Raw genomic sequence first — 25,537 nt, 5'->3', positions numbered from 1 at the left:
GTCCAGTGATTCTGATTCATCATCCCAAACTCATCCGAAACGTTACCGGTGAGAATCTGGATCCCTATCAAACGGGATCTTAAAATTTGTGCGTATATCCTCTTTGCTCCCTCCGTCCATCTTTGTCTATCGTTCTCACTTCCCGAGAATTTAGACGCAATCAACTTTGACCAAATATATATATATATATATATAAAATATTCATATTTATAATACATAATCAGTATCATTAGATAGATCGTTAAATCTATTTTCATAATAAATTTATTTAAAAATATAAATATTGCTAATATTTTAAATTTAAAAAAGTTTGACCATTCCCACGACGACATATATTAAAGGACAGAGGAAGTAGGACTCAAGCAGAGCAGGTTTTCCAAAAAAAATATACGAGGGAATTCAAAAAAAATTAGAGACACACGTGGTGTTGCAGGTTGAAATTTTTTATATCTCCAGCCGTCCCAAACAAACAAGAAATTCACGGAAACCAATTCTCTTTGTTAACTCCTGCATCGCACCTTTCATATACACAAAACAGTTGACTATCTACACACCGGGAAGTGCTAATAATCATTTTCATTTGTGATTAACAAGCCGACGGATGATGGATCAATCTATTTTGCCACGCCCATTCCTACACCAGGATCTCGGCCGCCGGCGGCGGCAGGCTGAGGTCGAACCCCATGTTCCCCGGCGGCTCGTGGGGGTCGGGATTGAGATGCCGTCGCGTGTGCGGGCGGCGTCCGTCTGCGTCGGTGCGTCGCCCCGCCGTGGCTGGGTATAGTACGGGTACAGCCGCTGAGTTTCAGGCCAGAGTTGGGCCTGGTGGGTCATTTCAGGCTGGCTTTCCCCCCCCCCCCCCCCCCCCCCCCCCCCCCCCCCCCCCGAGAGGGGCCATGATGGCGACTCTACTATTCGGGTTTCAACGCGGAGCGCCGGCCCACCATCTGCGGGGGGCGTGAACACGGACGTGGGCGGAGACTTGAAGTCCTTGCGCTGACCCGAAGTCGTCGCATTTGCCACACCTTTCCCTATACCTTCGCTGCTCCATCGCTCCATGGCATAGCGCCGCCTGCCGCTCGCTCTCGCAGAGGCCGCACGGCTCCTCCCGCTCCCCCGGAAACAACGCGGCCGGCGTCTCCCCATGTAGATCCGGGCGGATCCGCTGGTTTTTGGCTCGCCCGTGGTCACCATCCTCCGCGGCGGCGGCATCCCAGAAGTGCAGTCAGAATGGCAGAGAAGATACTGGTGAGTGCCTCAGTGGGAGTGATGAACTCGCTCCTAGGAAAGCTAGCCACTCTTATGGGGGAAAAGTATGCCAAGCTCAAGGATGTGCGGAAACAGGTGCCTTTTGATCCAATTTTTTTTCTCATGGTCTCATGGAGTTTGCCTTTTTTTTTTTAATCTTAATTCCTGAACCCAATCCTGCAGGTGGCGTTCCTCCATGAGGAGCTCAGCAGCATGGCCGCTCTCCTGGAAGATCTCGCTGACATGGAGGACCTGGATAACCAAACCAAGCAGTGGAGGAACAACGTGAGGGAAATGTCGTACGACATCGAGGACTGCATCGATGAGTTCATGCACCGTGTTGGAGGTTCCTGCGACGGTAAAGGATTGTTGCGCCGTCTTAAGACGCTAAGGGCGCGGCATCAGCTCGCCAACCAAATTCAAGAGCTCAAGATCCGTGTGCAAGAGGCTAGTATGCGGCGCATGAGGTACAAGCTAGATTACTGCAAGACTAGATCCGGTGGTGTTGCTGTCGACCCTCGGATATCTGCTCTTTATGTGGAATCGTCAAGACTTGTTGGTATTGATGGCCCGAAGGAAGAGGTTATCAATTTGTTGGAAAAGCAGGTTGGCATCCTATAGTACCATTATTTTGGTTTGTTTCTGTGCTGCGTTATTGTGACCCCAGCTTGTCTTCGAATTGATTGAAATAGGTGGATGATGCGTCAGTGCAAGAACTAAGAGTCGTGTCTATTGTTGGGTTTGGAGGTCTAGGAAAGACCACACTTGCAAATGAAGTATACAAAAACTTTGGTGAAAGTTTTGCTTGCAAGGCTTTTGTATCAGTGTCTCAAAGACCTGACATGGTGGTGCTTCTCAAGAGTTTGGTCACACAGATTTTGGGGCGAGGGACTGATATTTGCGAGGTTAATGGGCTCATAGATAACCTTAGAAAGTATCTACAGGACAAAAGGTATTTATTCTTGTCCTACACTCCTAGATTCTTTTCAACACATCAACGCTCACATTTCTAACCTATCTTAACATATTATTAGAAAGTATAAAAGTACTAAAAGAATGAACAAAGCGTGATGACAACAGAGCACAATCCTAATGACACTTAGCTTGCTTCCCTGTCTATAGTGGCAGGTGGCTCATTTCTGGTCTTATTTCACAAGATTATCTGGCATTGATTTGTGTTTCCTGTTCCTTTTTTGTGGCCTTTACATACATGGCACTATGAATCGAAGTTCAATTGTACCTCTCACCAACACTCCACTCTTTTCTACGCACCATTTTAAGCTGCAGGATTTGTAACTTCCGCGTTTTTAACTAGATTGAATTTCAATTTCTTTGAAATTTAAATATGCACAATAAAATCAGAATTTCAAAATTAAAATAGTGTAGGGTCAAATTTATTTTACTTACTTTGCTTTGCTGATCCAATACAATACATTTCCTTAAGGTTCATCTATTTATTGAGACAATCTCCAGTACATTTCTAGGGCTCATATGGGTGATGTTACAATCTTTACTATGAATCGGAATTTTGGCAAGCTAATTCAGCTGGTTTAGCTAACAAGTTACATAGACACTCTATTTTGGATGTTAAAGTTCAACGGATTTATTTTAGTTGAAAGCAGTGCAAGTTGTTTATAAAAAGAAACCTTTTACTTGCGGTATCATATTAATATGTGTATTTGGACATGCATATTGGCAGGTATTTGGTTGTAGTTGATGATTTATGGGATGCATCAGCATGGGAAATTATAAAATGTGCTTTCCCCGAGGGCCACTATGGTAGCAAAGTGTTGACAACTACACGAATCGAAAGGGTGGCAGTGACATGTTGCAATTTTCAGTGGGAATTTGTTTACAGGATGAAACCTCTTGACGATCATAGTTCCAGGCAGTTGTTTTATGGTAGAGTTTTTGGGTTGGAAAACACATGTCCTCATCCATTTGAAGAACCATCTGAAAAAATTCTACAAAAATGTGGTGGACTGCCACTAGCAATCATCAGTATAGCTAGCCTTTTAGCTAGTCAATCGAACAGATCAGTGAGCCAATGGAACTGTGTCCTTAATTCTTTACGTTCCGATCTGAGGTCAAATCCAACTTTAGAAGGGATGAGAGAGATACTAAACCTTAGTTACACTCATCTTCCTCATCATCTCAAGACATGCTTATTATATATTGGTATGTATCCGGAGGATCATCATATCAAAAAGGATCACTTAGTTATGCAATGGGTAGCTGAAGGATTTGTCTGTGGAATAGATGGGAGAGATGCATTGGAAATTGCGGGGAGCCATTTCAATGAATTGGTGAATAGGAGTATGATCATCCAGCTTGTGGAACATCATGCTTATTACAGTGAGCGTATCTATCATAAAGTTCATGATATGGTTCTGGATCTAATTGTGTCCAAGTCTGCAGAAGAGAATTTTCTGTGCGTGGTAGAAAACATAGAGACAGTCACCAGAAGACAGCATTGCAAGACTCGCCGGCTCTCTCTGCAGCTTGGTGAGGCAGAACTTGATAAAATCGCACCTCGCATGAGTCTGACACATGTTCGATCACTGTGTATTTTTGGGTGGCGTCATCATAGCATTGAACTGTTGGAGCTGAAGTTTATCCGAGTTCTGTTTGTTTGTAAGGCTGATGATTTGGACCTCACTCCAATTGGGAAACTGTTTCAACTGAGGTACTTAAATGTTGAAAGCCTTGGATGGGGCATGCAACTGCCTAAACAAATTTGTGGGCTACGTCATCTGGAGACATTGGTTATAGATGGGCCGTTGACCCAACTTCCTCATGATATTGTCCATTTGCCTGCTTTGTCATATTTGGATGTTCCTGATTGGACAGCTTATCCTGATGGGATTAGCAAGATGAAATCTCTTCATACTCTGAACTGCTTCAATCCAAGCATCCAGTCGGTCGATAATTTAAGGGCTCTCGGGGAATTGCTGAATCTAAGGGAGCTGTACATGCGTATCATTCATGACAGCTTCCCCACTATGGAAACACATATGGATGCTCTGTTTTATTCCATCCAGAAGTTACTCAATGGCAATCTGAGGCATTTCAGTGTTTTCGCATTAGACTACTATGATGGGTGGAACTCATTGTGCTTTTCAGACTGTCGTCTCGAGCAACTCCACCTGCGATTCCAGTTTCCAAGGTTACCTATGTGGGTTGGTCAGCTTAGCACGCTCAGCAGCCTGGAAATCCGTGTTGACAAGCTGTCCAAGGATGATATTTCTGTTCTTGCAGGGTTACCTGCCCTTGCCCATCTTGTGCTAGGGGCGCGCTATGTCCCTGATGAAGGGATTGTCTTCAGCAGCAGTGCGGCGTTCAGATCTCTTGATTACTTCGAATATTGTCGAGCAGGCCACTCCTTGCACTTCCAAGCTGAATCATTGCCCAAGGTTGAGACCCTCAGGTTTCGATTGGCTGCGGGTAAAGTGAAGACGTGTGGCATCAGGCTTGCCGGCGTCGAGCATCTGACGAATCTGAAAAGAGTAGTCATCCGTTTGTGGTACTATACAAGTGAAGATTCATCAGATGTACCAATGATAGAGGCTGCAATAAGGGCCTTCTTCGACGGGCATCATCCAGGACGCCCCGTCATTCATATAACAAGATGCTATCCCTCCGAGTTGATATGAAGCTATCCCACGCCGCAAGCTCTGGTGAGCACGATTTAGCGCGCGGAGGTAGAGACGCTTGTGTGGTGGTAGTTTTTTGTTCTTTTTTTCGAAAGGGTATCGTTGTAGATTTTAAGGTTGCTTGACAAGATTTTAAGGTTGCTTGTCATTTGTTTAATCATTTGTTTTGGGAGAGGGAGGAACTGATTAGGCTCAGTGTGCCGTAGTCAGGGCAGTTACAATGAAAACGTGAAAGTCTTTTGAGGAACCAGATAACACTCTAAAACAAATTTGAGGTTCTAAAAATGAGTACCTTTGAGAGTTCAGGACCCGGATGATATCAAGCCCAAATCCACGGAATCAGTAGTCTTTGCACGTGTACCCCTCAAAAACTCAGATTTTCCCAGACACCCCTGGACCCTGGTGGAGAAACTGGGGGCGGGACGGGAAAGATGTTTTCGTTACTGATTGGCTGCGGTGAAAACCCACTCTTTTCCCCTAACACCGCGGCGGAACACCCCTCCTTCCCACGCTGACGGCGGAAATCCTCACACCCGCCCTCCGCGATGGCCGGCTGCGGCGCCTCCCTCACCCCGGCAGCCGCCGTACAGGTGCGCTGCGCCGGCTGCCGCGGTGTCCTTGCTGTGGCCCCCGGCCTGACCGAGTTCATCTGCCCCAAGTGCCGCATGGCGCAGCGCCTCCCGCCGGAGCTCATGCTGCCGTCCCCGCCCAAGGCCTCCCTGACCCCGCCACCCTCAGCCCCAACTCCGCCGCCTCCCCCGCCTTCGTTGCCGCTGCCTCAGCCTCAGCTGGCGCCCCACCCTCCTCCCGCCCGCCGCTCCGCTCCCCGGGCGTAGGGCGTGGACCCCACCAAGATCTAGCTCCCCTGCGCGTGCTGCAAGGCCGTCCTCAACGTGCCCCACGGCCTCGCCCGCTTCCGGTGCCCGCAGTGCGGCGTCGACCTCGCCGTCGACGTGTGTATCTTTGGTCACAGGTTCCCCACTATGGAAGCACATAAGGATGCTCTGTTTTATTCCATCCAGAAGTTACTTCAATGGCAATCTGAGGCATTTCACTGTTTCCGCATCAGGCTTTTCAGACTGTGATGGGTGGAACTCATTGTGCTGGTCAGACTGTCGTCTCGAGCAACTCCACCTGAAATTCATTGTGTTTCCAAGGTTACCTATGTGGGTTGGTCAGGTTAGCACGCTCAGCAGCCTGTTCTTGAATTTGAGGCGGCGGCCTGTGCCCTCACTCATTGTATGCTGGGTCCGCCACCCTCTCACACGATCACTACAGGGACGTTTGGATATCAAGGGCTAAACTTTAGCCCTATTACATCGGATGTTTCGATGTTAATTAGGAGAACTAAACATGAGCTAATTACAAAACCCCTAGGCTAAATCGCGAGACAAATCTATTAAGCCTAATTAATCCATCATCAACGAATGGTTACTGTAGCACCACATTGTCAAATCATGAACTAATTAGGCTTAATAGATTCATCTCACGATTTAGCCTAGGAGCTGTGCAATTAGTTTTATAATTAGTCTATGTTTAATACTCCTAATTAGTATCAAATATCCGATGTGACAGGGACTAAAATGTCCCAAACACCCCTACCTCTCGTAGACGAAGATGAAATCAAAAGTGGGGGAGGGTGCCTTGGCAGCGGCGACGAGAGGGAAAGGCGTGGGCAACGCACGACCCCACAAAAGAAATAAAGCTCGAGTTGCAGCCAATGATAAAAGCATAAAACAAAAAAAATTTGATAAAAAAACCCTTAAAGATTCTGTTTAGTTAAAAGATCGGTTTGCTAAATAAACATGATCCTCTAACCAGTCCAATGAAGCAAATAGAGGCCCAAAGCGGAAACCAAGCCCGACCTTATAGCAGCCATAGGCGAGCAAACATCCCAACGACCTCAAACTGCCACAGAGATCCAACAATCCTCATACGTAATCATTGCTCCCTCATCCACCACCGAGTTTGCGTAGCTATGTAATCATAATCACCGCTAAGCTCATTGAGGCCATTGACACGAAGCTATCCCTGTTGATATCAAACTCACCACGATTTAGTGCATGGAGATAGAGTCACAGAGATGATTGTATGCTGGTAGTTTTTTTTTCTTTTTTGGAAAGCGTATGGTGGTAGATTTTAAGGTTCCTTGCCAATTTTGTCATGCGGCATATGCCACTTTTACTCTATTTTTGATTGCGCATTCCTCTACAATACCATCGTTGCTTAAACATTTGTTTTGGGAGAGGAACTGATTAGGCCCAGTGTCAGAGGCGGGCGCAGGATCTGGACTATGGGTATTTAAAATTGGAGATGGCAAGAAAAAAAATTTGATAGAATAAATTATAATTTTATAACACAGAATTAAGTGGTAGCATCATTGATTAATAAAATTGATCACAAATTAAAATTGTCCAGCTACTAATGATCAACATATAAAAGTGGCAACATGTGAAATAAATAGAGGCTAAAACAGCAAAATGGTAACAAAGATTACTACTTACAAGCTATAGGCTAAAACAATTGAAAGTTGATGTGCTTCCTAATTTGACAAACAATTGAAAATGGCAAAATGCTCACCTCAATTTCACAAACAATCAGGAATAGCAATCAGTAGACTTGATGAATCACTGGACTCGCGGAGGAATAGCAATCAGTTCTGATAGCAATCACTGGCAATCACTGGCTCGGGCGCTCGGCCACCAGTAAAGCGCAGCGCGCTACACCTGCGCGCCCGCCGCCGCCGGCCCGTCGTCGGCACTCGGCCGTCGCCGGCGTCGCGGCGCCCAACCGCGCGCGCGGCCGCGCGCAAGCCGCCGGGGCAGCCCTGGCAGGGCGGCCGCCAGCAGGGGCGCAGGGCGCAGCCGCGCAGGCCGCCCGACGCCCGCTGCGGCGCTGGCGCGCTGCCCTCCTGGCTCGGTGGCTCCAGTAGCCGCCGCCCGCCGGTAGCAGCCGAGCCCGAGCAGGCGCGCGCGGCGCGCCCGCCGCCGCCGGCGCGTCGGCAGCTGCGGCCCGCGGCGCCTCCGCTTGGCGCCAATCGCGCGCCGGCCGCAGGGCCTACCGCCGGGCGCCGCCGCCGCCGCCGGCCGCCGCTAGGGACCTAGGGTTCGCGCAATCGCGCGCCTGGACGTCCCTGTGCCTGTGCTCACGGTGGCCGGTGGGGGTGGCCGGGTGGGCCGGTGGGGAATTTGGGGTGTGGGCAGATGCAGGCCGGATGGGCCGGATGGGCCAGTTGGGCCAGTCGAGGGAGAGCGAAGTTGGCCTCCGGTGGGCCTTTTCGAGTGAAATGTGTATGCTAGCTTTTGTATTTTTGTTTTTTTCATACATACACCTAAAATACACTATATACATGAAATTTTTTTGCAAAAATAATGGGTATTCAATTGAATACCCTTGAATCAATGTGGGCCCACCACTGCCCAGTGTGCCGTAGTTAGGTTAAGGGGCAGTTACAATGAAAATGTGAAAGTTTTTTTCTCTTACAAATTTTACGGTAGTAATAATAAGAGTTTAGGAACCCAAATAATACTCCGAGATAAATTTGAGGTTCTAAAAATAGAGTTTAGGAACCCGAATGATATCACAGGATAAGTTCAAGGATCGTTGTGTATTTTGCTCTTCCCAAATCCACAGGACCAGAAGTCTTTTTTACGTGTACCCCTCTAAAAATCTAGATTTTACCCAACACCCCCCTTGACCCTGGTGGAGAAACTGCCGGCGGGAAAGATGTTTATTGGCGTAATATATATGCAGGAAATGAATGCCACGAGCCTCCCGAAATGGTAAGCTTTTTTTTTTCCCGATTGCCAAAAAATGCCAGAACCCCGGTAAAAACCCACTCTTTTCCCCTAACACCGCGGCGGAAACCCCCCTCCCTCCCCACGCCGACGGCGGAAACCCTCACCCCCGCCCTCCGCGATGGCCGGCCGCGGCGCCTCCCCCGCCCCGGCGGCCGCCGTCCAGGTGCGCTGCGCCGGCTGCCGCGGCGTCCTCGCCGTGGCCCCCGGCATGACCGAGTTCATCTGCCCCAAGTGCCGCATGGCGCAGCGCCTCCCGCCGGAGCTCATGCCGCCGTCCCCGCCCAAGGCCTCCCCGACCCCGCCGCCCTCGGCCCCAACTCCACCGCCTCCCCCGCCTTCGCTGCCGCTGCCTCAGCCTCAGCCGGCGCCCCACCCTCCTCCCGCCCGCCGCTCCGCTCCCCGGGCGCAGGGCGTGGACCCCACCAAGATCCAGCTCCCCTGCGCGCGCTGCAAGGCCGTCCTCAACGTGCCCCACGGCCTCGCCCGCTTCCGGTGCCCGCAGTGCGGCGTCGACCTCGCCGTCGACATGTCCAAGCTCCGCCATTTCCTCGCCTCCGCGGGCCCGGGCTTCGTCCCGCCCCCAATGCCGCCGCCGCCACCGGTGCCGATGCCGCACATGCCCTTCCTGCCCATGATGCCGCCGCACCTCCAGGTGCCCATGGCGCCCATGTTCCCGCCCGCTGAGCCACCTGAGGAGATCAACGAGGTGAGTGGCTCTGCCTGTTCATCGTTACTGCTATGCTGTCAGTTAGACTACCGTATCACTAGTCGCCTGACATGATTAAGGTCAAACGTCAAAATTGAGGTGTCTGTTGACTTGATCTTGGGTCAAATGACCTTTTTTTAGCTGTGGTGAATGACACATTTGATTTTCTCGCATGCATGTCTGGATGCCAATGCCAATGACTTCTCTGTAAGACTAGAAGTAGAAACTGAACTTCTGGTTGCACAAGACACCATAGCATTGTCTATCCCTGGTTGTAAAATTCTGTTGTGTGACTTAATAATATCATGTGAAACTCATGCTGTCATGCACTAGTTTTCTAGAGTCTTCAGAGGGATACCAAGGGCATCTGTTTATGGCTTTGCAAATTACTTTGGTTCTGAAAACCTATGAGGTGTTTGGAGTCAACAAACCTTGGATCTTTGGAAACCATGGCATTGTTAAAACTGTAGTCTTTTTGGATGTTTAGAAACTCCACTGACGACCTCTTTTTTCTAAACTGTGCTTTACCACACTGCTGGTTTCTAAAACTACAGTTTCTCCATACCGTAGTTTTTCTAAACTACAACATCCAAACAGGCTCAGTTTAAATCTTAATAATTATGCATTAGCTTACTTTGCATAAGCACCTTGTATTAATTGAGGTTTTTTTTGTCTACCTTATGCATGCGCTAACCACTATGTTTGCCTTTGCTCCCGCCTTTTCTTATCTGTATTCAATCAAGTTTGGTTGTTGAATGATGCATGTAAATATTGAACAGTCAACAGTCCATAGCATCCTATCATCTGCCATTTACCAATGCCTTTTTGATATGGTTCTGGGTTCCTGGCTTTATGACTATATGATGATAATTGGTTTCATGCAGGTTGCAGTTGATGTTGAGCGTGACGAAGATGAAGGTGGCACTTTTGGGGAAACTTTCACTGATTATGTAAGGGTTTATGTTTTAATAAATTTGATGAAAAAAAGGGAGAGCAGCTTTGGACTTCGTAGATCCCTTTCTATTTCACTTTTGTTGTTGATTTGAGAAATTTACATATGCATATTATATTTCCAGAGGCCTCCCAAGCTCTCTCTCGGTCTTCCTCATCCTGACCCTGTAGTAGAAACATCCTCCTTATCAGCGGTGCAACCTCCTGAACCTACTCACAAGTTGACTATTATGGAAGAATTGGATGAAACCAATGCATTATCTTGCTTACAAATTGAAACGTTAGTGTATGCTTGTCAGGTCAGATACCTTTTCATTGTCTGATATTTGTTTTCCGTGAAGTTTTTGTAAATACGTTGCATCTCATGTCAGTCTTGTATGGCAGAGGCATCTTCATCATCTCCCGACTGGTGCTAGAGCAGGTTTCTTCATTGGTGATGGAGCTGGTGTTGGTAAAGGACGTACTATTGCTGGATTGATCTGGGAAAATTGGCAGCAGGGAAGGCATAAGGCTTTGTAAGAACTTCTGCAAGAAAAGAAATTCTGTAACTACCTATCCAATTTTTCGGCTGTGCTAGCATTATTTGTTGCTTCTTTGTACTTAAATGATGGATAAACTATTCAGGTGGATATCGATTGGTTCGGACCTGAAATATGATGCCCGTAGAGATCTGGATGATGTTGGTGCAAAGTGCGTGGAAGGTGTGAATCTACAAACACACCATTCTTTGAGTTATGAGCAAAATGGAATTGCAATTCGCTCTAAGTGAGCCCATCTGATGCAAATAAATGGAATTGGGAGACAGGATACATCTACACCATGTCATTGTTGAAAACTTCTATAAAAGTATATCGTTACATGTAATGCTACTTATGTAAAACATTGTAAAAGGTGCATATAGGAGAGAAAAGTATTATAAATAAACTATAAGTATCAACTCATGGTCAACAGTATGGAAGCATTATTATTTCCATTTTTCAGATGTCTTTATGGCAGTCTTCATGAGAAACAAGACTAGCATGAATTGTTAAACACTTAATAGAATTCATTGATCAAATGGCCTGTCTTAGCTCTATCAATTGAGTTGAAATGAACAACCTTGAACCTTTACCAGGAATGTATGTCAATTATCTATTTCATGTCTGTTGCTGATGTTTATGACTGACACCAATATTTCTTCTGCAGTGCACGCTTTAAATAAGCTTCCATATTCTAAGCTAGACTCTAAAGCCATTGGGATCACAGAGGGAGTTGTTTTTGTAACTTATAGTAGCTTGATAGCATCCTCTGAGAAAGGCCTCTCCCGTTTGCAGCAGTTGGTACAGTGGTGTGGATCTGACTTTGATGGTCTTCTGGTGTTTGATGAGGTATATAAGGCACATGCTTGAACGTACAAGCCACCAACAAAAGAGAAATAAGATTAATTGAACGAATTTGGCATATTCTAGAAAACATCCATTTATTATTCAAACATGATGTGCATTAGTTTAATATGCTGAAATGATCTCTCTTGCAGTGCCACAAGGCCAAAAATCTGATTCCTGAGGCAGGGAGCCAGCCCACCCGCACTGGTAAAGCTGTCCTTGAGATTCAGGTGTGTGTAGATTCCTGTTTGGTGATGTTTCCTTGTTCAGTTTGCCCTTGTGATCAACATAAAGCATGTTCTGCTGCTGTCGCCTTCCTGTGCAATTTCTTGAATGCGAGCTGTGTGGCTTTGAAAGAGCTAAAATTTTTTGTATAAATTACTGTCTACTAAAATATACGTTTGAAACCATAAATTCGAATTGTCCTCCCATAGGAGCATAAACCTTAAAAAATTATGCAAGGGTGTTTATTTGGAGGAAATTCTTTTGCCACCATAGTCTTACTTGATATGCCATGTTCTTAAGTTCATTTCTGAGAATTTTGTGATTGAGCTGGCAGCCTGCCAACTCTGGTAGTTGCCATGAATTTTGTAACTTTAAACAATATTTATGGTCTTATCAGTGTGCCCCTTCTTTGTTGTAACAAAGATCTTTTACTTTGTAGGGGCGGTCTTATTGATGTTAGTTTGTCAGATTACTTGGTATTTTTTTACAGTTTTTTTTTCTGATGATATATTGATACACTGATGGCAAACATCACAGGAAATGTTACCTCAAGCTCGGGTTGTTTATTGCTCAGCAACGGGTGCATCTGAGCCTCGAAATTTAGGTTACATGGTTCGGCTTGGTCTCTGGGGAGATGGAACATCATTTGAGAATTTTCACCAATTTCTAGGTTTATGTTTATTCCTCTTTTCTTTTTTTCTTTTTCTTTGTGTATACTTTTTTTCCTTTGACATTTCTTATCTGAATTTACAAACAAATGATCACTAATCTATCCATCCTAACCGCACTTACTATATGAATATCGAGTTTTACTATCAGATTACTTCCAAACCATTTATAGCACAACAAAATGTACAAGAACTGCTACATTTCTTGTACATTTTGTTGTGCTATAGATGGCTTGGAAGCAAATCAGATAGAAAAGCTCAGTATTATCAGATGTCTTTGCTGTTAAATTATCATTCAAACATGAATGCTGCCCATAAATGGAAATGAACTGGTGCTTTATCTGCATTTTCTTTACTCGAATGATAGGACAGCACTATCTATTTCCTATTCAGTTTATTGATTAAAAAGGCTTAGAGGTAACCGCTTTCCATAGGGATTTATAAATTGCAGGTATGCTGCTAATTGAAAACTACCGTTGTAAAAATGTACACTACCAGCAAATACCATTATTAGTTCTTCTCACAGTTGTATTAGTGTAGGGCAAATATTCCTTTGTCTTAGCAATAATGGATCTTCTGGTTTTAGGCACATATATTCCACGATAGTAAGCATTGTATCCTTTACATGATACTACTATGCTTAGCTACCATCAGAAATTCAGCCTGTTAAATCTAAATAAATATTAGTGATTTTAGCTATTGTTCATGCTTTATGGGAATAATTTTCAGGTGCTCTTGAGAAAGGAGGTGTGGGTGCTCTTGAACTTGTTGCTATGGACATGAAAGCCAGGTTAGTGTGTCTGGTACTGCTATATGACCATGCTCTGCCTTATATTTGCACAAGTGCACACTAATTGACATAGGCAGTGTTTTTGTGCACCATTAATATTGCTCTTGTTAAATCTTCCCCAGAGGTATGTATGTTTGCCGTACCCTAAGCTATAAGGGTGCTGACTTTGATGTTCTGGAAGCTCCTCTGGAGGAAAGAATGATGGTAAATTGACATGCAACCTTTTTCTTCTGTTTTGGTGATATGATTAGTTTTATTGGAGCCATTTTTATCTGTTTTGTTAGAATGTTTTTGTTACAAAGTGTGATTTCTCATTAACATAAAGTAATATCCTTTTAAAATCAACTTTTCCTACTAATTTTTTTTAACCTGTAGTTATCTCATGTTGCAGAATATGTATAAAAAGGCAGCTGGACTTTGGGTTGAACTGCGTGTTGAACTCCTATCAGCCATCGAATATTACGCAGAAGATAAAGGCAATTCAGCTCAAATATGGCGGCTATACTGGGCCAGTCATCAGGTGATTCCCTTTCAGGGTTCAAAAATTAAATTTCGCGAATTTTGTTCTTTACGCCGGGGAGCAAAAAAATAATTATCGTTTAGAAAATTTGTTTAGTTTGAATTTATTTTTGGTTATATAGAATAGATAAGTATGTTTAGACTAAAAGCAGCATGTAGCGCAGTGGTTTGGATGTTCTTTGGGCACAATAGAGGTCTCAGGTTTGATTCCTGCCTCTGAGTTTTGCGTTTTTCACTGCCACTGACAAGTGGGCTCCATTACGCCACCGCAACAAAAAAACTAAAACAGCCACGAACATGATTCGAACCAGGGACCTGTTGACCGGGCAATAGGAAGCATACCATTGAGGTAGAGAGAAAGCTGTGAATACAAATTACACATGATTTCTTATAAGGACTTTAGAAATTTAAATTGATTTTTTTTTGAGAAATTTTATCTGAAATTTTTTGACCGAATTTCACGAATTTTGCTGATTTCACCAAGGACCAAAAAAAGGAAAACGAAATCAAAAACCATGTCCCCCTTCATTTTATGCAACAATATGTTTATTACCGTAAACATGTTGACCAATAAGAGAGTTCATGGGCTCCCCGAAAGTCATATTCACATATTGTCATTACTCCTTGATGATCACCGGATGTCCAGATCAGAGAGAAAATTCTATTGCGGTACTTGTGAAGTCTTGCAGATTATGTGCTTCTCATATACTCTTAACTCTACCCCATATTGTTAATAATTTAATAACTGTACATTCTGTACATTCTTTTTCACAGCGCTTTTTTAGGCATATGTGTATGTCTGCGAAGGTACCTGCTGTTGTGAGATTGGCAAAAGAAGCCTTAGCAGAAGAAAAATGTGTGGTGATCGGTCTTCAGAGCACCGGAGAAGCCCGAACGGAGGAAGCTATTGCAAAATATGTGTGTTATCTACTCATCATTTTCTACCCATCTTGTGTATTCTATAGCTCGACAGGCGAACTGATGCTCCAAAATTTTGTTTCCCAATAAAATGTGGCAGGGCGTTGAATTGGAAGATTTTGTCTCTGGTCCTAGGGAGCTTCTTCTTAAGCTGGTAGAAGATCATTATCCTTTGCCACCAAAGCCTGATTGTTTTCAGCAAGGTTTGCATCGGCAACCAGCAAAAACTTTATAGATGGAACATAATGCTAATGTTTGAGTTAAATCTGTAGTTTTGTGATAAGTTTGCCAAAGTATCTGTAGTTTTGCAAATTTAGTCTCTTATTGTCTTCCAGAATAAGTTAAATTTCTACATAAAATTTTTAATTGATGTTTTTGTTATGAGTAATTACTTCATTTTTCTCGGTTTTTCATGGTTTTGTGCTGAAATCAAAGTGGTTTTATGTTTGTAACCAGATGATGGTTTGCAATAGATAAAGGACTTATGAACTCCTGTTTTCGCTATGGTTTTTGCAAATGGGGTTGGCTTTTTTTTAGTTTAAGTAATTGTAATGCGGTCATGCTGCCTTCTATTGTTGTGATATAAGACCACACACCTTACTGCTACATCACATTTATGCACATCATATTTACCATCACTTATTTCTGTACAAATGTACAATAACCCCACTTGTAGCCATCCTGCACTATCATAGACACCTTTTGGGAAAAAAAGGTCAGGACTTGTGGTTTAAGCAAACTTCAATGTTTCGGATGTCAACTGTCGTAACACTCACAAAAACTACTACTACCTCTGTTTGTCATTGTATACGTCCTAGAATGTGCGCAGTCAACACCTTTTATCTTTGACCATAGATTTAACAAAATGTATATGGATTGGTCACGTTGACATAGTATCATTGTATTTATCACGGGAAATAATTTTATAATATAGGAAGTATATATTTTTTGTTACCATTTTCACACAAAAAGTAGTAGTCAAATGTGTGTCTTCGAGGCTGTTGATGTCCAAAACATCATACATTTACGTACTGATGGACTATTTGAAAATTTGACTAATTATATTGCGGAAAGTGAGTTTTAGTACTCTCTTGATTTTTATTTAGAAGAGAATATGAGGATATATCACTTTTTATTTGTGTTATGAAGGATATAACATAGTGACATAATAGGGTACTGTAGTTCTTTTTGTATTCCTATTTCCACTCTCATGTACCCTCCATATATTTTGCTCCCTTGTTGGTATTTAGTACAAGTTCTATTCACAAAAAAATGCATATGCTGTTGCAGATGAAGAAAAGGTCGTGGAGTTTCAGCGTAAGCGGCATTATGGACCCGATGTGTCCTTGAAAGGACGAGTTAGTAAACTTGGAAAACTGGAAGATGTGAGTGACGATGGAAGTGACGGGCATCCTCCACGTAAGTTTCTTGACAGTGTGGTTGCTAATGAATGCTATGTATGGTACTGCAGTGGCAAAAGATTTCTATTTTAGTTATAGTTATCTCTTGGAAGCATTATTCTCAATGATCTAAGTATTCTCGAAATTGGTACAGATTTCTGTGTGCTCCGAGGTTCCATAGTGTAGCACTGTAGCACAACCACAGACCTGACATTGGTGGATGTTCTTAACCACCTCAATTATTTTGAGACTCTGGTGTAAATCACAAAGGCTATGACCCATGATCATTGGTTACTGCAAGAAATTGCAGGGATAATTATTGCCATACTTTCACATTAAAAATTGACAAGGAAATCACCTTTTCTATCTTCAAGAACCAATGCACATGGTTTGTATTTTATATATTATTCCATCTATTTATTTAGTGTCAGTACAGCAGGCTAGTTTATTTTGTTGAAGGTGACTATGCGTGTGCATACACTGATATACACATAGATGCCATGCTTTATTACTTGACAATTTCATAATTGCATGAAATGACTTGGAAAGCATCCGAATAACACTTATGACCTCTGAAACTGTAAAAGTAATTTCTTCTGATAGTACTTTGTGGTGTTTGAAATTTGAAATAGTTAATTGCTATTGTTGCATGGATTTTTGAAGAATAAATATGATCTATTTCCTGATAATCACTTGAGTTAATTATTGATCTATTATGTAAAATTTTGCAGCAGAGTCAGATCATGAATCAACAGATTCTGATGAGGAATTCTATACGTGTCAGATCTGCAACACTGAGGAGGTGACTTGTTATGTTTCAATAAACACTGCAGATTTTAATCTATTTGTGATTTAATTGTGCCTGGCACTTTTACCCATCAGGATCATTTTATTGTCACACCAGAGCTTAAAAATCATTTTAGGAAAAAATTCCGCAAATGTCAATACCGGTTTGCTGGCAACCAGTTTTAATTCACCTGCCAAATCTAAATTGAATTTGTAACGTTAGCCAGGCCCCAATTGTTCAAACCACCGCTACCTGGTAACTGTTCAGTATCGTCCAGAAACCAGTAAATACAAACCACTAACTGCATCCGGCCTGTTAGAGTATGCAGGGATTTGACCAAATTCCTTTGTTGGAAGGGAGTTATCCTCCCTCCTAATCCAAGGCAACTGAGCCTGCTCCATTCAACAAGCCCTTAAGGGTTTGTCTTAGATTTGGGGTATGTGGAAAATGTATGTTTTTAATTGTAACCACCTTTAGTTAATAATAACATAAAATATTAGAAGGTAACCCATGAAAGAAAATCAACACTTATTATTAGATCTTTACTCTGGAAAGGAAAGTTGTTATTGCAAAGCCATTAAGATCAATGACGCGTGCACGAAACTGGGTATGAGCTGTTGTATATTTCTTTTTGAGAACTTTGTTTGACTTTTTCTAGGTGATGGAATAACCATCTGATCTTCTCTTTATATGATTTATTTACTCTTACAAGCTGCAGCTACTACCAAATAATGTTCAAGTATGTTTGGGCTGTGAAAGGGCCTCTAGCCTAGTGGTTAGAGCACCTGAGTAGCATCCAGCAGGTCTGGGTTCAGCTCCCTGGAGCGAAATAAACAGGTCTGGAATAAAAAAATATATAAAAAAATAGGTTGGGGCTTCCCATGCTGACTTCGGTAAAAAAAAAGAGTATGTTTGGGCCAGCAAAATAGGCTAGGATCTATGTCAGCCATCTATAATATCATTTCCGATGTCAGAACTGGACTCCTACTCTGATTTATTTCTTTGTTTCAATCTTCTTACGTAGATCATTTAAAGCAGCTACCATATCATGCTCATGCATGTTCATATCTTTGCATTCTGATAGCTAATATTGTGTGCAAATCTTAAAGGTTTCACCTTTAAGTCCTTACCTGAATGGATATATATGTCCTCCCAAAGTACCTTTTTCGAATTTTGAATTTGACCAGATTCTAGTTTGCCGGTAAATTTACAAAAGCAAAAGGGGGGAATAATTGCGGCAGCCATTTTATATTCATCATTGGTGGATAAAAACTTGAAATTGATATGTATGTCACCGCACTAGGCAATACTGAGATTGGAGAGAATAGCTGTTTTATATTCTATTTGCCTACTTTTTTATTTGTTTGACCCTTTAATTTGCATGCCATTTCAGGAGAAAAACCTGTTGCTTTATTGCTCTGTTTGTGCTGCACGTGTTCACCCTGGTTGCCTGACTCCACCTTGGACTGAAACCTTGACTGATGATTGGTCATGTTATAGTTGCAAGGAGAAAGTAGAAAACTACTTGAAAAAAAGAGATGCTTACTTGACTGAACTGTCGAAGAGGTGCCTGTTATGCAAATCAATAATTATTCATTAATTTGACATGCTCATATGGCCCAGTTCAGAAACTTACCTGCAAAATTGTTTTCAGGTATGATGCTGCAGTGGAGCGAAAGTTGAAGATTCTTGACATTATCCGGTCATTGGATTTACCTAATAATCCTCTAGATGATATCATCGATCAGGTAATTGAAGTTTCAAAATGGAAATGGTGAATTCCCCTCTTATGAAATTTTTGTTGAATGCTGAGCAGTAGTTGGTATTAGTAACCTCAGGCTACAAAGAGGAGTATGTGAACCCATATCTAAGCCATGGAAATGTAGAATGACCTATTGATAACTGCTTATGTGGCTTAATGAAACACATGAGTAAATGTGAATAAGTTATGTGTTTTAGGAGGTGTCATTGACTTTTGATGTATGATCTAAGACATCCAGAGCCCATCCAGTTATCATCTTGATAATTTCAATCCTATTTGTGTACTTCCTCAGTCCGTCACACTTTTGAGTGAGCAGAGTGGTATGGTTGTGTAAAGAATTTAGTTGATTATTTGGTCATCGACAATGCCATTTTGTATTTTGTAGCTTGGTGGTCCTGATAATGTTGCAGAAATAACTGGGCGACGTGGTATGCTAATAAGAGCATCAGACGGAAAAGGTGTTACTTACCAGGCGAGGAACACGTGAGAGAGCTTTCTTACAATGGGCCTGTTATCTTCTTTGATTCAGTAATTCTCATTTACAACGTTACGCCCTTTTCTAGGAAAGAAGTCGCATTGGACATGATCAATATGCATGAAAAGCAGCAGTTCATGAATGGAGAAAAGAATATTGCTATAATCTCGGAAGCAGGATCAGCTGGTGTTTCTCTACATGCTGATCGAAGGGTGAAAAATCAGGTTTTTTTTCCTCTCTTGCTCATCCATATAATTATTTGAGACGATTGTCTATAGGATTGCTCCTTATCTTTCTTAACTACACATGCCAGAGGAGAAGGGTACACATAACACTAGAGCTTCCTTGGAGTGCAGACCGTGCAATTCAGCAGTTTGGGAGAACCCATCGTTCTAATCAAACTTCTGCACCTGAATATAGGTATTATATGAACACGAAACTTTTCAATTGCTCATCTATACTGTTTGTTACATTACTTTCAAAGAAAGTGATCAAAATCAGGGTCTTAGTGTAGTTCTGATTGATGAATTACTAATTGTTGATGATTAAGTATTCAAGTTTTAATTTTTGAAACACCAATCTAGGCTTCTTTTTACAAACCTTGGTGGTGAGAAGCGATTTGCATCCATCGTGGCGAAGAGACTGGAGTCTCTTGGAGCTTTAACACAAGGAGATCGAAGGTTCTTTCTCCCTTTGGTTGATCTCAGTCAGCTTAGATCTGTAATAAGTATAACCTCGAATATCTCTGAAGATTACATCGTGTGATCTAACTTTTGTAGAGCTGGACCATCACTTAGTGCCTTTAACTATGACAGTAATTATGGAAAGAAAGCCCTGACAATGATGTACAGAGGAATAATGGAACAGGTTAGTAGTTAATATTTTTTATTTTCCCTGTGGAAGGAAGGGTTATTTCAAAGTCCATGCATTATCCTAAAGCATTTTTTTCAAGGTTACCAGGATGCATTTCCAGTTGTGCCTCTGGGATGCTCTGAGAATCAATCTACCCTTGAAGAGTTCATCACTAAAGCAAAAGCTGCTTTAGTGTCAGTTGGAATTATTAGGGATCCTGTAATGTGTAAGTTGTTTTAGACCTATTTGTATTGTTTCAAAATTAAAAGTATGAACTTTGGAAAGTTATATTTTGTTTGTTTTGTTATCAAAATATCATGTTCTACTATCCAAATCTAGTGATGCTTCGTAGCAATTCCGCCACTTTTGAACTTAATATATTTCAGCTGTTTCATTCTACTCTTTGTAATAAAACCTGTTATTATCATAGACAAAAGGTACCACATTCTAGATAGCCTTTTTGATGGGTACACATCCCAAAGCTACGAACATATGTTTCTTAGCCACAAATTTGATGTTTTTGGCCAATTTATCATATAAACTTCACTTCTGGATTTGTTGTTATACATGTCCTTTTGTAATTTGTTTGAAGTAGTAGTTTGGCTGTGGCCTGAGGTCATAACCATGAGTGTAATGGTGCTTGCTACTGCTACTTAACATACTTGCAATGCACAACAGAAATGTTCTGCTAGTTTTTACATTATAATCTGTCCTATTTAGTTTCAAATGGAGCATGTGATTAGCAATTTTTGTGGCAGGCAATGGAAAAAATGGTGGAAAGCTTACTGGTAGGATTCTTGATTCTGATATGCATGATGTGGCCCGTTTCCTTAATCGTATTCTGGGATTGTTTCCAGACATCCAGAATAGGCAAGTTTTCTGAGCACCAGTTTCTTTCACTATATTTGTATCTTGTCAGTCGATATCTCATGAACACACTTAATTTGACAGATTATTTGATCTTTTCACAAGCATACTGGATTTAGTCATTCAGAATGCACGGACTGAAGGGCAACTTGATTCTGGTATTGTTGATATCAAAGCTAAAAGTGTCGAAATGAAAGAATCCCCAAAGGTAGTATTTCCTTCAGATAAAACTTTGCTGCAGTAGTTGTACTTCCAATAGTTATAACTGAAGTTTGCTTGTGCAGACTGTTCATGTCGATACCTTGTCTGGTGCTACTACAATATTATATGCTTTTACAATTGATCGTGGAGTTTCTTTTGAGGTAAGCTGCATTTTGAAGCCCTTATCTGTTTTTCATTAGAATTGGTTCTACATAAATTGTAGTCATATTCCAGTTTGGTTCTGCATTAGTTTGAAGACTGTAACTCTTGACAACTGCATTGTTCTTTATATTTTCAATTGCAAATGTTTAGTTAGCAAATGCAATTCTTGAAGAAAGGCTGAAAGATGAAGCAGGTTCTTCCAGTGATGGATTCTATGAGTCCAGAAAAGAATGGATGGGGAGAAGGCACTTTCTGCTAGCTTTTGAGGGGTAAGATGTGGTTGATGAATATGTTTGTAGTTATCTTTAGTTCTGTTTTGCAAAATATCTCAGGATTGCAAATTTCTGTCTTAAAATTTAAATAAGAAAGATTCTTGTTGAGAAAGGTAGCTATCCTAAGTAAAAGAACATTGTGTAATTCTTCATTTGATCAAGAGTGAAGCAATTCAGCAAGTAATCTGCACTTTGTTGGGAATCCTTGGACACTTTCGATATATTTTGTTACACTGTTGGAGAATTCAGCAAGTATTTCATGAATTCCATGAATTCTAGGAGCCCTATTTCAGCTTGGAGTCAAGCAATAATTTTAAATACATAAGAAAAGGTGCCCTATTGGTCCCATAAAAATTTGACATACATCTATTACTGTTGTTTGAAGTTAGGTATATGGATATTGAGGTGCTTGGTTTAATAAAATACGCTCTGTTATACATCTATCATGATTATCACACTACTGTTTGCTTGGTTGCCAACAAATATAATGCCACGTTGTAATTGTTGCAACTATGCTTTTTTACAACCTGAACCCTTATTGCAATTGTTCTCGTTTTTCCTGTACCAGCTCAACTGAAGGAATGTACAGAGTAATTCGTCCTGCTGTTGGGGAGGCTTCAAGGTACCTGATTCATCATTTTTCTTTTAGTGTTCTTTTCTATTTCTGCTTCCTAAATACATCAAACTCTTGATGGAGTTTTATGATTCATCTTGAGTACTCTCTGCGTTTATAAATGTATGACGTTTTGGACATTGAATTACATGATCTTTACTGTGCAACGTTAACCACAAATTTTAAATGAACATGATAATAAAAAGTCATTAAATTACTATATGATGAAAGCATTTTCCACGAATTCAATGATACTATTTTCATATGATCAATCCAAATGGTCAAAGATAGAGAAGTTTGACTGCACGCATTCTACAAAGTCGCATATTTATGAACAGGTTGTAAAGCTTAGCTGTTATTTGTGGGCTATGAATGTCTTATATCATGTTAGTTGGCTAAATTTTGGGGCTAATTTTTTTTATTATCACTGTCTTTTTTCAAGGGAGATGCCTTTGGTTGAACTTAAAAGCAAGTATAGGAAGGTCTCATCTGTTGACAGAATTGGCAAAGGTTGGCAAGAAGAGTATGATGCTTCATCCAAGCAGGTAATACTTTAGTTCGATAATTTCATTGAACATTGATTGTAATACTTGTAGAAACTATCCAAAAACATATTAGGATTAAGCTGGCTTACTTCATTTCTAAATTTCCAGTGATCTGTTATTGCCAAATGAGTTAGCAAATTAGGAAAAGAAATGCCAGTAGTTTTTTACCAGTAGCACAAAGGGGAAAAACATGAAAATGATACAATAATCCATTCATCCAGTCTACGATGTGCTTTTAGCTCTTCGTTTGTCTCTACCCCAACTTGCTTGGGACAACAAGGCTCTGTTGTTTTGGCTCTTATTTTATTTCCATAGATTATAGTTCCAGCATCTAAAAATGATAATGCATACCTTCTTATGGGACACTGAGGAAAATCAATTGGTTACAAGAAATACAGCTAATTACAAGAAAATACGTTCTTGGCGGTGTCCTGCAGCAAAGAAACTAATGTGTTAATACAGCAAAGAAAGCACATTTCAGTGTCCTACAGCTAATTTCATGAAGGAGCAGAGTTATGTAGCAAAATTTTCCATTTTGTTATCCATGACATGATTGGCTATATTTTCTGCCCTTTAACCAACTTGGCCTAGATTCATTCATTAATCAGTTTTTTTTTTTACTTTCAGTGTATGCACGGGCCAAAATGCAAACTTGGAAGCCATTGTACTGTTGGGAGAAGGTTACAGGAGATTAATATCTTGGGTGGTTTAATACTTCCTGTATGGGGTGTAGTAGAAAAGGCACTAGCTAAGCAGGTTTGTTTTTTTAATTATTTTGTTCTCTCTTTACTACAAGGAGCTGCCGCAGTTATCAGTTCATTACTTCAAATATTATATTAGACAGCTTGGTGAAATTAAATAATTGGGTCTTCTAATCTACTCTTCTCTAATTATTTTGCTTACGTAATCAAATAGGTGCGACAGATTCACAAGAGAATACGTGTTGTCCGCTTGGAAACGACAAATGACAACCGGCGATTTGTTGGGCTTATTATTCCTAATTCTGCAGTGGAATCAGTACTCAAAGGTCAGTTCCAGTTTTCCACCTTCAAAGCACTCCCATCTGCTTATTACCTTTAATGGTCTATAGTGAAAAGGAAACTGTGGATGATGTGCATGCACGACTGGAAAATAATGCCATCAAATTTTGGATACTGTTATCTGTTAATTACTCCCTCTGATCACAAATATAAGCAGTTTAGGACATCGACATGGTCTACAAGGTGACATTTTGACTACCAATTTCTACGAAAGTATTCCATTCCAATTATATTACGAAACTATTTTTGATTAAGATACAGTACCGCAAGCTCATGTTGCAAAACTATTTGAATTTTAGTCATCAACAGTTAAAAAACCTTTTACTTGGACGGATCTAAAAGTACTTATATTTGTGATCAGATGGAGTATCTTTGAGTATTACAGGAGATATACACAAGAAAATGGCTATATTTGTTGCCTAATGTTATGGTAGTTTTAACTGAGTTTTTAGTTGGAAATTAGAGATAAGAATATGACCTTGTATTTTTCCTCCTCTTTTTTCATGCACTTGCAATTTGCTTAGCACGGGATATTGCATCCCTTTTTGTTATCCTATGGCAGGTTTGCAATGGGTCCAAGATATTGACGATTGACTTGGAAAGATGCAACTCTTTTCGCATCCTTTTCAATGTTGTGGACCAAATCTGTGAAGCTAAGGAGAGGCATCCTGGGAGGCTTATCTAATCTGGTGTGATTCTACTTGTGATTAGGAAAAGTATAATAGAGAACCTCTCCTTGCATCTTTTGTTTGTTATATAGTTAGGTTTATCAATTTAGGTCCAGTTACAGGTCTGGTGTGTACCCATGGACCATCTGCCAGTTAAATCAGAGGTCTACATGTATGATATGCATCTTTGTCATGTAATGTGGCTGTGGCTCTTTTAGCTACCATGTTTGACAGTCGGCCGCGCTAGCCTTTCTGACTGGATTGCACAACAGAGGTTAAGGTATCAACCAGATCGACGCGGTGATGTAACTTTTCGCTCCACCAAATTGGTGCGTGATTTTTCGGTTAACATCTCCAGTTCGTGTTCTTCCGTTGTTTCAAGAAGGAATTTGTGTCCCCATCAGAGAGAGAATTTGTGTTCCAAATTCAGGTTCAGTAGCTGTGGGCTGAGTCATACAGCACTTGCTGCATTGGTAATATTGCTGTGGGCTGACTCGCCAGTTGCCACGACAGTGACTGCCTGTACTTGTCGACGTGGCAACCGTTTCTTCTTTTTCCTTTTTTTTTGTTAGTAGTACAAGGTTTGATGCTGATGAGGGGAAAATCCCAAGGGGTTCCAGGTCGGCCGAAAAATTGCCTGTTTTGGTGCCACTTCAGCACAATGTGTTTGAACATCATGGTAAGTATTTGTGCAGTCCAGAAAAAATTGGAAATATTGTGAAACTATTTTTCATGAAATGTCTACGCGTATGATAAGTTTTGAAAGTGATTGGTGGTCAATGTTTTGACCGGATCGTGCCGGAAGTGAAGTATTTGTGAACGGAGGGAACCGGTCGCTTTGTTTCAGCTTACTGCGCACGGCACCTCCATGGTTCCAACTAAGCAAAGGAGGCCCCCTACTTTATAAAAAGCAAAAAAAAAAAAATAAAGCAGAAGTTTTTTCATGCACTAATTGTACATCGTTTTAGTTTTTTTTCATAGATATTATTATACATTTAAATACAGTGTATGTCTAAGTGCAGGATAATATCTATAAATTAAAAAATTAAAA

At 41.5% G+C, this 25,537-nt stretch overlaps 2 protein-coding genes across 3 annotated transcripts; both read left to right on the top strand.

Moving 5' to 3' along the window:
* Positions 1-994: 994 nt before the first annotated feature.
* LOC117860677 (disease resistance protein RGA5) lies at positions 995-5,148 on the top strand. The gene is made up of 4 exons (XM_034744055.2): positions 995-1,344; positions 1,432-1,854; positions 1,941-2,200; positions 2,948-5,148. The coding sequence occupies exons 1-4, from the start codon at positions 1,231-1,233 to the stop codon at positions 4,899-4,901; spliced, it is 2,751 nt and encodes a 916-aa protein (XP_034599946.1). The 5' UTR covers positions 995-1,230; the 3' UTR covers positions 4,902-5,148.
* Positions 5,149-8,804: 3,656 nt separating this feature from the next.
* LOC117860675 (protein FORGETTER 1) lies at positions 8,805-24,853 on the top strand. 2 transcript variants are annotated; one of them, XM_034744054.2, is made up of 32 exons: positions 8,805-9,407; positions 10,292-10,357; positions 10,484-10,657; positions 10,743-10,873; positions 10,983-11,059; positions 11,544-11,725; positions 11,875-11,952; positions 12,485-12,617; positions 13,345-13,405; positions 13,528-13,609; positions 13,797-13,925; positions 14,699-14,842; positions 14,943-15,045; positions 16,133-16,261; positions 16,977-17,044; positions 18,423-18,595; positions 18,684-18,777; positions 19,177-19,274; positions 19,355-19,490; positions 19,580-19,686; positions 19,851-19,946; positions 20,046-20,133; positions 20,227-20,344; positions 20,877-20,988; positions 21,070-21,193; positions 21,270-21,347; positions 21,499-21,617; positions 22,189-22,242; positions 22,676-22,778; positions 23,406-23,534; positions 23,694-23,805; positions 24,381-24,853. In XM_034744054.2, exons 1-32 carry the CDS (start codon positions 8,820-8,822, stop codon positions 24,410-24,412), a joined length of 3,918 nt encoding a protein of 1,305 aa, XP_034599945.1. In that variant the 5' UTR covers positions 8,805-8,819; the 3' UTR covers positions 24,413-24,853. The 2 variants fall into 2 exon arrangements, with proteins under 2 accessions (XP_034599945.1, XP_034599944.1); XM_034744053.2 differs by having other exon boundaries at positions 16,974-17,044.
* The last annotated feature ends 684 nt before the right edge of the window (positions 24,854-25,537 follow it).

This window comes from Setaria viridis, chromosome 6 (genome assembly GCF_005286985.2).
Source record: "Setaria viridis chromosome 6, Setaria_viridis_v4.0, whole genome shotgun sequence".
Lineage (NCBI taxonomy): Eukaryota > Viridiplantae > Streptophyta > Magnoliopsida > Poales > Poaceae > Setaria > Setaria viridis.
This window is presented reverse-complemented; position numbering and strand designations above follow the sequence as displayed.

What these genes read in the sequence shown, in the direction of transcription:
- LOC117860677 (XM_034744055.2), top strand. Translation starts at nt 1,231, where the DNA reads ATGGCAGAGAAGATACTGGTGAGTGCCTCAGTGGGAGTGATGAACTCG. An exon ending in TCAAGGATGTGCGGAAACAG is followed by an intron (nt 1,345 to 1,431) that starts GTGCCTTTTGAT and finishes CCAATCCTGCAG; the next exon opens with GTGGCGTTCCTCCATGAGGA. An exon ending in TCAATTTGTTGGAAAAGCAG is followed by an intron (nt 1,855 to 1,940) that starts GTTGGCATCCTA and finishes TGATTGAAATAG; the next exon opens with GTGGATGATGCGTCAGTGCA.
- LOC117860675 (XM_034744053.2), top strand. Translation starts at nt 8,820, where the DNA reads ATGGCCGGCCGCGGCGCCTCCCCCGCCCCGGCGGCCGCCGTCCAGGTG. An exon ending in GCTATGGACATGAAAGCCAG is followed by an intron (nt 13,406 to 13,527) that starts GTTAGTGTGTCT and finishes AATCTTCCCCAG; the next exon opens with AGGTATGTATGTTTGCCGTA. An exon ending in GCTGTTGGGGAGGCTTCAAG is followed by an intron (nt 22,243 to 22,675) that starts GTACCTGATTCA and finishes TCTTTTTTCAAG; the next exon opens with GGAGATGCCTTTGGTTGAAC.